Source organism: Hypomesus transpacificus, chromosome 15, assembly GCF_021917145.1.
Source record: "Hypomesus transpacificus isolate Combined female chromosome 15, fHypTra1, whole genome shotgun sequence".
NCBI classification, from domain to species: Eukaryota; Metazoa; Chordata; class Actinopteri; order Osmeriformes; family Osmeridae; genus Hypomesus; species Hypomesus transpacificus.
The window spans coordinates 6,309,370-6,323,594 of record NC_061074.1 but is presented as its reverse complement, the minus strand read 5'-3'; the positions used below and the strand labels follow the sequence as shown (position 1 = coordinate 6,323,594).

The window sequence follows — 14,225 nt, the reverse complement described above, 5'->3', positions numbered from 1 at the left end:
CAAAATACAGTGACGATAAATAGACTTTTCTTGAATAGACTTATTTATTTCTGCAACACGAATATTGAACAGAAATGTACAGCTTACCATCTATTAGGGGTGGGAATCTTTTGGCACCTCACGATTCGATTCTTGGGGTCACGATTCGATAAAAAATTCAATATACGGGGCGATTCACATGTTAATCGATTTTTCCCCCACCCCTAGTACTTAGTGCTGAATAAAATAATGTTACTAATGTGATTGCTTTATCTGTAAATTAAATTAATGCTTTTTCAATGACTGAATTAATTGAAATTGAGATTTTTGTCTAATTTCTTTGATTTTAATATTTTTTAGGGTAATGCGTCGTGTAGGTCTTTAAATCTTTCAATCGTTATGGTCTTAAAATGTCTTAAATTTGACTTCCTGAAACCTGCAGGAACCCTGAATTAACTATTTTGATGACACCTATAGAGGGCAACTGTTCAAAAAAGGTGATGCAACAGTACAAGCTAAAGAAAGCCAGGTGAGTAAAATGCTGTTTACTTGGAAAAAAAAATGTCTGCTGTCCCACTGAAATGGAAAACAGTTTCTGAAATGTTGAGCACATGTAGCCAGATGTTCGATTCCCATAAATAATCCCAAAGGTTCACTTCAATGAGCCGTGGGTGCATGGGCTAGAAAAGGACTGATAATGGAGGAGAGACAGAGTAAGGGAGATAGTGAGAAAGAAATGACTCTGAGTAAAAAAGAAGAAGAAATGTGCAGGGATGGGCTGCTTGCCACACAAAATCAGTCACTCTCCAGCTACACTTATCGTCTGTCTCCCTTTCAACTTTGAATGACATCTGAGAAAGGACAGAATAGGTCAACTATAGGAGAGAGTAGGATTAACTCAAACTGACATCTTGTTAGGGATCCCACTATGGTAACGGTTAACTGGTTTTCTTAGACCCTTGCAGAAAGGGGGCCAAGTCTGCAGGTTATGAGGCTGGAGGGAGGATAAAGGTTGATCCTCCAGTATTCCACACTGATCTAATAGTGTCTCCCTGCTTTGACTGTAAATCATTGAGCAGTATCTGTCTACACAGTGGGAAATCTAGTTGGTTATATGCAACATATCAAAGTATGCTGTGTTGTAATGCAGGTTTGATTACATCCCAGAAAGCTTACCATTCAACCAGTAAAACAGAAGATTTCCATACACATGGTCTTTTAGACTTCTTTATTGACTTAAATGAGACATTGTCAAATGTATTAAGGCACATTTTTCGCATCTGCACAGAATTGATACTGAGTGAATCAGAGTCAAGGTTGTCAATAACTTAATGATAAAGTGTGTAGCACTTGTAATACATGGAACATTCTGCCCTGTGTGACAAAGTTGCATCAGTTACTCAAGCACATTCATGTAGTATATCCCATTCGCTCCCAGGTCACACGCAAACATCTCTGAATAAGACGCAACCAACGCTGGCATGTCATAATACTAATTTGTAATCACACATTTGTTGTGTATAATTGTATTTACCGTGACAGTAAACTAACAGGATGTTTCTGTGGCACACAGACAGCAGGGGGGCAAAAGGTTAATGGTATGTAACATAGCTGTTACATACTGCCAATTATCTTTGCCCACTAAATCCTGTCCTATGTCGCAAAACGGCTGAGCATCTTTTGTTCAACACGCACCAAAATATGATAACGATTTTGGACGGCTACGCGATCGTATATCTTTACTAGCACTGTTGTCCTCATCTGGCAGTTCAGTTATGCACCTTCTTTTTATGGGCAATATGACAAAATGGTGGGTAACCAAATAAACAGAGTGAATATCAGAATATCTGACTTAGTTTGGTTTAATTTAAGAAACTGATATGTCTATAAATTCGTTGAGAAACATTTACTAGACAAGGATGAGATGAGCCGTGATGATCTAAGAGCTTCATTTAGTCTATTTAAAGCATCTTCTTTGGGATTCCAACTGGACAACAAGTTTTCTGCCTTAAAATGTGGTAGCTTGTTTCAGAAATTCCATATTTGTTCATTTACATCATTGTCTACACTTACAAAACTAACTCAGCCCCACACTACCCGGCATAGACATATGTCTATGCTACCCGGCAAAACGCTTGTGACATCACAAACAAATCTATACATTCTATAGACATAGCTTGAAGAAAGGCTGGCTGGATTAACTGGTAAAAGCAATTAAAAAGGCTCTCATTGTGTCTTAAAACACATTGCTCAACAATGAGGTGGTTTATATTAGTCACACAATTTAATTATTTTGACCTTTACGCCTCATTGAACATGTCACCTGGTCAAATTTGGCAAGCTGTGCACTAAGTCCTTTGGTATACATGAAAAACACAGAAAAACTCAAGACAGCACCATAGCCAATGTGAATCCTACTGACTACTATTATAATCTAAGGGAGATAAAATAATAATGTATGGAAGTTATGCCTGTGAGCCGAAATTGGCCAACTGTGCCAGACATCTCCATCCATCTAAAAGGCACCTGGGAAGCCACCACAGGGCTTCATTCAATTTTGATTGTTTAGCAGCTTGAATCTTCTTTCACACTGAAAACTGCACTTGGTGGAAGCATTTTTTTTAAAGACAACTCATTCTAACTGGCTATTGAGCTCTGGACCAAACTACAATGAAAGTGAAAGGGAACAAGGACAGAGGGATGAGTGGAGAGAGATGGGAGAACAGAGGCTGCCCGTAGGGTTGAGGACTGTCAGGAGAAGGCTTAGAGGCCCAGGTCATCCTTTGGGTGCAGCAAATTCCCTATCCAGGCTCATAGTTATTGGTGGAGTGTGCATGTGGCCCCACTGGGTCTCAGGGGTGGAGCCTGTTACTCGATGGCCCCGGGCCTGGTGGCCACGTAGACAAAAACCACGATGACAAGCACCACCACGGCCAACGTAGGCAGCACCACGGTGGCCACCTGTTGGCGTGCCTCCTGCATGGCTGCCTTGCGCTCTTTCTTGTCCTTGGACGTCTCCTTCTTGGGCTTGCCTTTCAACTGTCTCATGGCGCCTAGCAGGCTTCCCTTGAGCGCTGGTGTTCTTAGACGCTCAGCTTGGTCAGACAGTGGGGGAGGTGAGAGTTAGGGAGTGCTGAGATAGAGTGCACCCCCTGGGTATTAAGTACAGAGGTCCACTCCTACCCCACACACTGGTGCCTGTGTTCATTAAGAATAAAATAAGACACATTTTAATTGATGAAAGACCAGAAACAACATATGGTCTTAACATATGCTTATATATTTACATGGCTAGTTAAAAGCTTCCACAGCACTGGAGCACCTTATAACATTCCAACCTCCACCACTATATCCTCCATTCATTTTTAGCGATGTTTCTGACTAAGGTATAATGCCACATGTTACCATAGCAACAAGGCACAGGGCAGAGGCTGGCATTACTTTTTCATTCTATTTTTGTTATAGAAAATATATTAGGAACTAAGACCTGAGAAGCATCTTGTTAGAACATTGTTTACCTTTTAGCTTGCTGAAGTCAATTTCTGCCAAAAGCAAAACCAACACTTTTACAGGTTTCTTTTGGCAATTTCTTCAAAATTAGTTAAGACCTACAGTAGTCTAGGTCTTGAGGAAGACATCCACCAACACGTTGAGTCCACACACTGCAGCCAAATTAACCAAATGCATATTTGAATTGATAACCTCCGAAATGTCTGCTGCTTGACGATTTTAAAGATATATTTAAAACATGGACATTTTGAACATGCACCAGGAGGCCACTTAAGAACGGATTACCTGTTAGTTTATTAAGTTTGATACCTGCCTGTTAAATCGAATAGAAATTGGCCAAAATGAAGGAACACTTCATCACCCAACAATATCTTAGCTGAGGAATTCTTAAGAGCTCTGCCCTTCCTTTTTCCAACATGCTAAATTTAGCCTGGTGCCAGAAGACGACCCTGCCCTGGAGTGAGGAAGTGGGGTCTCTGGGTATAATTTAAGTCCAAAAGCAGGACTCTTACTGCCCTGCTGTAGGTATTACAGTGACCCTTAAGCATGTCAAGTGTCTTGGACCTCACAATAACACGCGCACAGCCCGACTGCCAGAAGATGGGGTTTAGTTAGTTAATTAACTTATGTTAATGATCAAAGTCCAGGAAGCCCTTTTTTTTTTAGCTATGTCTTAGTTTACCACGCTCGACAGCTAGAACTACAAATGTGAATAGTAACTTGCTCTACAGTTATTAAGTATTATTGTGGCATGTTCATGTTGCAAGAATATAATGGTTGAAAATCAAATTTTATTTTATAAAATAATTGAGATATCCTCCTCTGGAATCGTTGGTTAATATCGCAAGACCTAATGGATTAGAAGACTTGAGACTTTAATTTAGCTAGCTATAACTAAGACAACTTAAACTCTTGCCAACTAGCAAGCTACCCATATCGTATTCAGTTAGACATAACTAGCTTAGATGGCTTAATTCAAAAGTCCAAACCTACGTAGTGCTAGCATAGTTGCTTCGTAGATTTAACACAAACTAACGTTTTTAAAGACATTAGACAGCTCTCTAGTTGACAGTTAACGTTAGCTACTAGTGGTGAGGTGCACTAGTCGGTCTGGCTAGTATGACTAGTAGTAGCACTAGCTGACCAGTAGCCTACAGTAACGTTGCGGCTAGCTCTAGCAGCTAAACAAATCTTTCACCTCAGCCTATGAAATAGAAAGCATTAGTATGACCAACATTGCTAGCTAATCTTGCAGACTGTTTCTGACCAGCCGTAAAGAACACCGAAAATCATATTGTGATTTACCTATTCCCTCGATGGTGTGAATCAAGGTTTTAAATCGTTAATCTTATCAGGGAATTTCTTGCTCTGTCTTCACTCAGTTTTCTTCGCCCAGTTCCACACTCTACTGTTGCTCCTCGGACCGCCCCCTGCCCTGCAGGCTGCGTCTATCTGAACTTTGAGATTACGTGGCAGTGTAACACGCTTCATCATGGCAAAAAACGAATGACTAGACATTTTAACTTCTGGGGCCAGCGTGGCGTTACAGGGTTTCTTCTCCAACCAACAAATTCGAAGCTGAACTGTAAAATAGCGACAAGCATCGAGGCACAAGGGCTACTGAAATTGATGCCAGACGAATACGATATTTATTATTGTACGACATAGAAAGAAAATACATGAAACATTATATCAGGTGTCAAGATATTTGAAATGCAGTGCAGCTTTGTTTGCGCATTATTTGTTACTGAAACATTTCTCCAAGGCTGAAAGGTAGAATTAATCTCTGGAATAAATGCAACTATAAGCAAGAACTTCCCTGAGTTAGCTAAAGCCTTGGAGCTACATGCACAATACATAACTGTTAACCCTGACAATTTGTATTGATATATTCAGCAAATAATTTCCAAGAAGACTATATCGCTTGGAGTATGACCATGTTGCTGTTGGCGTACACCCCAGGTACAGCATTTGGAGCATGAACAAAAGAGAAAGGTAGGCAGGGTGAACTTCTCAGAGTCCCAGAGTCTCCTTCTGCACCTGGCAACCCAACAGGGCATTCCCAGCTGCCACACACTCTGGAACACAGGGCACTGGGGGGGGGGGGGGGGGGGGGGGGGGGGGGGGGGAGAAATCCCCACAGGGGATTATTATTATACAATTATATTATTATCGTATTATTATAATATATCATGATGATAGCATAATAACACTAGATGTCAGGCCAGTTGAACAGTACCTTTCTGGGTCTGTATCCATGCCACAGCTTTGATAGCCAGAAGTTGCCACTCGTCCTGGTCTTTGCTCTTGAACCCATGGAGCCATATAAGGGCCAGAACAGTGGCCCACACTTCCTGGTCCACCTGGTTCCCCAGAATCCAGGGTGAAGGAGCGTAGGAAGGAGAGGGAGCAAAAGAGAGGAATCAACTGTATCCATAAACAGGTGCTACACAGACAACATGGGCTGCTGCAGAAGAACAGTAAAATTCACAGATCTGATGGTGGATGAACGGATGTCACAGGCTGTCATCAGTGACCCACCTGTTCAGGCTTTGTCTTGTCCACTTCCTCCAGTGTTTTCCCCATCACAAGGACCAGGGCTGTCTCAAGGACCCAGGAACCAGAAGCTTTCTGAAGGGAGACCAGCTGGAAGAGAGGGTCCCTGGTCAGTTCAGGGACAGTGATGGTGTTTTTAGCCATTTCCACGTTTCCAGCCACATCACAGTAGTCAGCCATTTCAAAGTCTGATGGAGGAAATACACAATTTAGTTTACAAGTAAAATACGTACCTGTCTGGTTTCATAAAAAATATAGGTGGGTAGAGTACAGAAAACTGCCAAAACCCCCAAGATTCAGAAGGGCTGACAGTGAATTCAGGATTTAGGTTTAAAGACAAGTAAAAAGTTTGATTGAATGTGTACCTTCAACACAGTCAACTGAGATCTGTGAACCTGAATAAAAAAAGTTAGAAAGTAAAAATAATTATATTAAGCATGTTTGTTAATCAGTCACAGTTGTTGTATCAGGACAAGCCATGATAATCAACCTTACTGCTGGTAGTAGTACATAGTACATAGCTAGCTTCAAACAGTATCAATCAAATACATTTACGTTTTTGACATAATTCAATAGGGGGGGGGGCTGAGTCACACATCATCATTGGAGCCGGACAAGCTCTCATCATAGCCATTGGTGCAGCACAACCCACTGTGTGAAAGAAGATAACCATGACTGAAAGATGTGTAGTATCACTTTCCACAATGTGCACAGCAGAACTTATAAGATGACAAAAATGAAACACTTTTCCAAAAATATATACTTCTTTTTCTTCTTTTCTTTATTGACATACCTGACATAGGCATTGAACACATCATCATGCGGTGGCCTCCATATAACACTGTGAAAGAAGGAAATACACCTGTAATATGTTCCGAGTGGATTTTCACACTACCTTTAGTCGCCATTTACTCTATATACAATATTATATTATTATTTTCTGAATACCTACTATAGGAGTCTAATTTTGTAGCAAATGTTTCCCTGGTCTCGTCAAATTTTCCCAAACATTTTTGTTTCTTTCATGGTTTCTTCATTTTTTTTTCCTGTCCATTTCTTCCTTTCTACATTATTCCACATTAAAATATTTATTACTTGTACTACCCGCTATCATTGTAAAACAAAAAGCTTTAGTTTTAACTAATTTTAACTGAATTATAAAAAGTCAGAAACTTACTGGGTGTGGGGACATTCCTACGAATCATCGGGCCCTTCACAGCTTCCCCACTGCCTTTGTGGACAGCAATGAAAGCAGTGAAGACACTGCTCACTCCTGATTGGACACTGAGATTAACCACTCTGTCTTTTAACTCTGTGGCCTTCTCTCTCTCCCCCCCTCTCTCCTCCACTTCCAGGGAGCGGATCAGGGTTCGAGACCCAAGTCTATGGACAGTTAGTCTGGACATGAGAAGAAAGGAGGGTACAAGAGAGAAACAAAGAGATTGAAAGAGAACAAGGTGAGGATTGAAAAATATCAGATTTGATGTGAGGAATGTCTTAACTTTACAATACTGCATGTACTGTGTGCTATGATCTAAGATCATGTGCTGGTTTTCATGTGCAGGCGAGTCAAATGAGGCACAGAAAAGGTACTTGCAAAGCAGATGAGGGGACTTGATTTGAACGGATAGGACGGGATTTGGTTAGATGTGTGAAAGCTCATTTCTGCATACCCAGTGTCCTCTGTAGGTTTGAGACTAAAGCAAAGCTGATTCTTGACAGGCTGCTTCGCCAAGCTGTACTTCACTGTCACAGAGCCCTCAGTCTGATTTGAGCTCTGTACAAGAGAGAGAGGACATCAACAAAAGAGAAGATGAAGAATACAATAAGACTTACGGTTGCATTTTTCACATATAATTTCTTTTTTATACAGTAGGATATATGCACATATTTTACCAGTTGGTGGTGTCATCTTACCTCTCCAGTAAGCTGGGCATAGATAAGTGACCTTTGACCCTGAAAGAGCACACTGATGGGTTGAGACAGAGGGGTGACAGACACACCCTTTGGAACTTTCCAATCAACAGCGATATCAACAACTGCAGGCTGAAGAGCAAAGCGAAGCGACTGCATGACCTGGGGGAGGAGAAAGGGAAGGACAGAGGGAGGATAGAGGAGAGGAGCGGGGATACAGTAGACATGTTCAACAGGGTCAATTATAAATGCCACCAATGGCTGTTTATTTAATATACATTTCCTGTTTTGTTCTCTGTCTGTCCACCTCATTGGCTCTCTTACTTTGGGTTGCATTCTATCATTTCCTGTGATGAACTGGCTGTGTCCCCCTCCCTCCTTGGCGACCCCACTGATGAGGGCAGAGCTGGCTCCTTCTCCGATCCCAAAAGAAAAGCACCTTGAGATTGTAAGGACTTGATGTTACTGAAACATTACTTTGTAAAAATGTTGTGTTAATATAGGTGTCGTACCAATACCTTAGAGTGGACTTTCTGTTAAGTGTATACAATACTTTATTTGTAGTTTAAAAAAGACCAACCTATGAGATTTTGCATTCTTCGTGACTAGATCCAGGACTTGCTTGGTGTTTCCCACCTCACCATCAGTGAAGAGAAAGAGCTGAAGACGTAAACAGGATGGTGTGTTGAAACATGTTAAGATATCTTTTGTGCACACCTATGTTTGCACGATTAGCATGTTGGGAAACACAGGTTGAAACAGTTTTCAGTTGCTAAGGTGCGGTTAAGATATCTTTTGTGCACACCTATGTTTGCACGATTAGCATGTTGGGAAACACAGGTTGAAACAGTTTTCAGTTGCTAAGGTGCGGTCAATACAGAGCACTTACACTAGCCTGACTGGTTGTGTGTTTGAAATAGCAGCTGGTGACACGTGTAAAGCTGGTGCAACTTCATGAGGTGGTTCTAAGTGTGGGAGAATATTGTACCCTGGGGACGATGTGTCACTTAATTAAATTAATGAAATGAAGAGGCACATTGTAAACATGCATGTGTTTAATGAACGTGTATTACCTGTCTGGGCTGGTTAGGGATGCAGCTCTGACTATAGATATGTTTGAGTGGCTCAAGGATCTCTGTCCCGCCCATGTCAGCCCCCATCGTCTGCACCTTATTTAGAGCATCGTCCATAGTCTGCTGATTGTACTCCACACTCTTGCTGGAGAACAGACAAACCAGAAAATGAACACAAGTTCAAAGGGTCAACACAACTATGATTTTCCCCAAACATATACAGATAGAGAAGCAAAAGTCAACATTACTTGTGGTGAATGTTGCCATTGGTTTCACATAAGCAAGAGGAGAGTGGATGAGAAGGGTACTTACGGGAAGAAGGACTCATAGTTAGAGCCAAAGCCATAGATGTTAAAGTAGCAGCCCATGGGCAGACTCTTCAGCAAGAGCAGCAGAGTGTCCTGTAAGAAAAATGGAAGGCCAGGTGAAATCTGGAACATTTATTTTATTTATTTTTTACCTCATTTAGTGTATTTTGTGAGACTCTCTAATAAAATGTGTTTGTCAGTATGTCACTTCATCCATCATTCAGTCAGTCCTCAAGGGCTACTAAGGGGAAGATCAGTTACAATACCCTGGCACTGCCAATGCGTTCCTGTGCCCCTTCCCCTCTGTGCATGGGGCATGACATGCTACCAGAGCGATCCACTAGGAAAATAAACTCCCCAGACGAGGTCATGGATGACATCACAGACGTGGGGAACTCTGGGTAAAGGCTCAACATGACCACCGTGTCACCCATCAAAGAGCCTGGTCAGAGAGAGAGAAAGAGAGACAGAGAGATTAAAATGCTTGACAGTTGTATGTCTATCTATGCTGTATATAATGTGTATTATAGTGTATTACTATAGTCTGTTCTAGAATGTATTTAAACATTATATTCTATACTGTTGTAATTGAATGTCATTTAACTGGGATGGTTCCTCCAGGCCTCACCTGGTTTAGCGGAGGCCTGTCCTGACTCGACCACAGCAGTGGGCTGGTGGGCGTCTTTGTAATAAACCAACAGCTCAACATCCCGGTCAAACTTGTGTCCTGCAGCCAGGCTGATCTACAAACAGTACCAAAACAGCACAGTGTTCATTCATTTCATTTAGCAGACACGTCCGTTCAAAGTAACGTACAGGAGGACATTTGAACCTGTAAAATCTTTATCTACTACCACCGAGCTTTCAGACAATTAATGAGGCCAGTGGGTGGGAAATTAGCAGACATATACACACTCAGACAGATATACCGTACCGTGGCTTGGGTTTGCTCCGGGTTGAGATAGTTGAGTGGATCAAAGGGACAGTTAGACTCTACTTTAGAGATGGGCCGAGGGGAAGACACATGAGCTTTGACAGACAAGTTGTAGGGCACAGCACTCGCGGGAACAGAAGTCACCTGGGCACTGCCCCCACCACCACTGTTCACACCTGAAAGAGAGAAGGTCAGTGGAAGTAAGTAAGTACATTTTAGTTATAAAGCACACTCTAACACAGCAAGGCTGACCGAGGTGCTGAAGACATGGAAACAGACTGGAGCCTTGCCCTGGTGTTGAGGTGTTAGTCTGGGTGTGTGTTGATCTCTCTAACCTTGGGGCTCATAGCGGGGGTTCAGCACGGCAGGCAGGCATATCCTCAGCCCATCGTCCGCCTGCACGGCCAGCTCAGTGACATACTCCAGCCTGATGGCGGCGCTCTCTCCAGGGGGAAGACTGCCCACGTTCAACTGGAACACATCTGAGCTTTGCTCGCTCTCCTCCAATAGGAAGGCCTGCTGGCCCGAGCTCAACGCATCATCATACTCTTCCCGAGCCTGAGGGATAGTGACGCGTCATTAATATGAGACATAACATCAATCACACATGCTGGTATGGTGATTCTAGTCAGGGGACTAGGGACTCTAGACAAGAATGTCTTTATTACAAACTTGTAGGTGTGGAACAGGTTAAACAAGATCCACTGACAACAGACTGTCATAGAGAAGGCAAGGCAACTTTTTTTGCTCAATTCATACACGAGGCAGACTCAATGTGCTTCACATCAAAACAAGTTATACAATAAATCTGGATTTTAAAAACAATGCATAGACTAACTCTTTTTTATTGTACAATTTGTGTAACCCGACCTTGTTCCCACAGTATAATTATTTTCACTGAGATATTTCAAGGAAAAAAGCACAGATTTCTTACAGACAAAATACAGTATAAGGTGAAGGTAGTAAACTATTCTCAATAATTCATCACAGTCCTTAAAGTCAGTTTATTGTGCTGTAACAACATTGCTCTCACCTTCTTTTTCTCCTGCACATGTGCCACCACCTCAGTCTCTCCGATCTTGGCACTGAAGTGGCAGACAGCAGCCTCCGCTGGCAGAGGAAACACAAAGATAGCCTCCAGGGGTTGTTCTTCTTCGTTCTTATACTGCAGTGTGGAGCTCACAGTGGCTACATGGTCATTTACCTTGACCTCCACCTCAATACTCTTAAGAGGCACTGCAAAATACATTGAAGGATGGAGCTTGAAGATTATCTTTGAATGGACTTTAGAGAGCAACCATCTTTGATGACTTTAATGAGAATTTCTATAAAATGTGAGAGAAATGTGTCCAAGTAACAACAACAACCAAGTAACAAATTAGGATTTGACTAATCTAGTGACTAATGACCACTGTACATACCCAGTTCATTTTTTCTAGTCACCAGTCCACAGTGGTATACCATTTTGTTCACCTACAAGGGGGAAGAAAATTGCAGGTCTGTTACTGACAGCAAACAAGGGGAACTGCAATCATGTGCAAACAAATGAGTCCTTATCATAGAGGGTGAGTCATGGATAACGGTTATAAATACAGGATAAAGGTCAGGAATAATGGGAAGCCCTGCCACCATAGAGAGGAAGAAGTGTTGGGGGAAGTGTTTCGACATTTGCAGTCTTGTCTCATGTTTCACAGGGTTTCTATTTAAATTTTATTGGGATAATATATTTGTGCAGCATTCACTACAGATTATTTCGACCACACCCATTTTTTATTCGACTGCGTATAATGTCCAAAAGGTCGAACTTTGTGTTTGACTGCAGTTAGTAACCTAGTTAAGAATTGGCTGTTGTTGTTGTTGTATTCCTTTAGTATACCCTTTCATCCAATATAATAAAATCAATAGAATGACGGTAGGCTATATTTCAAGTCATGATTAGATACGCGGGTTGGTAATTTACATTATTATTTGTCATTCGCCCTTGATTTTAGACAGTCATTTGCAATACTGAACATATATGTAGGCTAAATGTTGCTTTACATCTAAAGATATAGCCTGGCTAAATATTTACTAGGTTGGAGCGTATTTGTAGGGTACAGCCTCTTTCGCTTCTTAAATCTGACGTATTATTTATTTTTCTAAATCCGGTAGATTTTCCTGAATCGGTCAAAAACTGGCCCTTTATATACCTTTATTTGTTTGTATGCAGCCATGCAGTCAAGTAGGCTACCTAAGCTGTTTTTTGTTCTAATAAGGCTGTATTTCCAGACATTTCAGTCTGTAGAATCAGAATCAGAAAGTGATTTATTCGCTAGGAAAGTTGGCACAAACAATGAATTTATTATGGTGGAAGGTGCATACAATAAACATATAATCTTAAATTTAAATATGTGGTCTAACTATAAGGGCACATAAACGAATAATACGAAGTGGAATTAGAATTAAAATAAAATATACAATAAAATAAAATATAAGTTGCCGTAATCTACAATGTAAAAATGAAAATTTTACAAAATATACAAATGGTACAGAAAACGTTTTGTAATGTATTGGAAAATTACATAGTCATTTAATTTTTAAATAGTAGCCTAGTAAAGTTACCCACCGCCAAAGGTTCGTGAAGTGAACAGTAAAACACGTGTAGTCGCACTCAATTGGCCAATGCACATAACATTTACGCCCACTGACAGGTTTACGCCTCTATGTCACTACACTTGGATTTTGCGTTTGAGTTTTAACAACGTTTCTGTTATTAGTTATTGCTTCGGGAAGTTCGAATCTGTGAATATTATAACTCTACCGAACTAAACTAGTATCCTAGCTTTGACCAGATAATCGGTCAAAACTGGATAGTCCTTTAATAGCAGCCTATGCTGCAATTGACAAACCCCCTAAGCTGTTTTCTTGTTCTTTTAAGACAGTCACAGTAGGCTTAAATAGCTAGAGTTACCTACCGTCAAAGGTTGTTCAGACTGTTCGTGGAGTGAAAATGCGTTAAAGCTTGCTATATCCTGTTTTCGATATAATATACACAGACACTTCTTCCTGGACGTGTATAGTCGCACTCAATTGGCTACCGCACATACTATCAACGCCCACTGAAAGTTTCTGCCTACTCTTTCGTCCTATTTTCTAATCTTCACATCACATCCTAATTGCAACAAATACATTCAAAGGTTTGACAGTAAAATTAAATCAATCCAATATATGTGGGCATCGCAGGACTGTAATAAACATGATCCTGAGGGACCCCACAGGATATAGCTGTCCACTCAGATTCATGGTTGCCAGTGTTAACAAAGTAGGCCCTGCCTTTTAAGTAAGATCTGAGCCTACAGAGTCCCGTCCCTGATAGTCCCTCAAATTCTTCTATCTCTGTATATTCTTCATTTTGGGGTCTGTTAAGGTTGTATAGGAGCAAGCAACTATGAACCAACAGTATGGCTTCTTACTTCCTTCTCAACCTATCCTTCTATGCATGATTCTCTCTCACTCACTTTGGCCAAAGAATGGAGGGGCTGTCACTAACACGAGGCTGGAGGAAGACAACTGAACACTGTTTCCTCTGAGGTCAAAACGCTAAATTACAAAAGAGCTTAAACCCTCTCTCCCCATCCCTTCTCATAACAATCAGGCCAACGGACTGAGGTGCAAAGTTGAGCCTTGCGTTGTTGGCTAGCAACTGACCCCCTCCCACCTCTCTGTTCATATACTTATTCGAAAAGGGAGTGAAAGGGATGGGGGGGGTCTATTGTAGTGGCCTGGGGCCTCAACGGGTTTCTTACATGGAGAAAAACAGAGGGAAAGTCTAAGACAGAGGGAGGGGGTGCAGGCCTTAAGTTGAGCACTTTGGCGGGTAATGTATGCAAACTTATTGTGGTGGGTTAATGCACCATGCAATAATGAGGGGCAAGGAGGGGGATGAGGCGGGAGAGAGGGAATGGCATGATA

General features: G+C 41.5%; 2 protein-coding genes across 3 annotated transcripts; both read right to left on the bottom strand.

Annotated features, from left to right (window-relative positions):
• Nucleotides 1–1,200: 1,200 nt before the first annotated feature.
• smco4 (single-pass membrane protein with coiled-coil domains 4) lies at nt 1,201–3,176 on the bottom strand. Its single transcript, XM_047035603.1, has one exon. The coding sequence runs from the start codon at nt 3,025–3,027 to the stop codon at nt 2,848–2,850; it is 180 nt and encodes a 59-aa protein (XP_046891559.1). The 5' UTR covers nt 3,028–3,176; the 3' UTR covers nt 1,201–2,847.
• Nucleotides 3,177–5,115: 1,939 nt separating this feature from the next.
• Nucleotides 5,116–13,309, bottom strand: LOC124477660 (von Willebrand factor A domain-containing protein 5A-like). 2 transcript variants are annotated; one of them, XM_047035601.1, is made up of 20 exons: nt 13,229–13,308; nt 11,696–11,747; nt 11,308–11,510; nt 10,610–10,832; nt 10,275–10,450; nt 9,969–10,083; nt 9,607–9,782; nt 9,345–9,433; nt 9,033–9,177; nt 8,540–8,619; nt 8,284–8,398; nt 7,963–8,121; nt 7,719–7,822; nt 7,223–7,443; nt 6,839–6,886; nt 6,601–6,696; nt 6,411–6,440; nt 6,031–6,233; nt 5,729–5,852; nt 5,116–5,582 (listed from the first exon to the last, which is right to left on the bottom strand). In XM_047035601.1, exons 2-20 carry the CDS (start codon nt 11,736–11,738, stop codon nt 5,503–5,505), a joined length of 2,430 nt encoding a protein of 809 aa, XP_046891557.1. In that variant the 5' UTR covers nt 11,739–11,747; nt 13,229–13,308; the 3' UTR covers nt 5,116–5,502. The 2 variants fall into 2 exon arrangements, with proteins under 2 accessions (XP_046891557.1, XP_046891558.1); XM_047035602.1 differs by lacking the exon at nt 6,601–6,696 and having other exon boundaries at nt 13,229–13,309.
• Nucleotides 13,310–14,225: the final 916 nt, after the last annotated feature.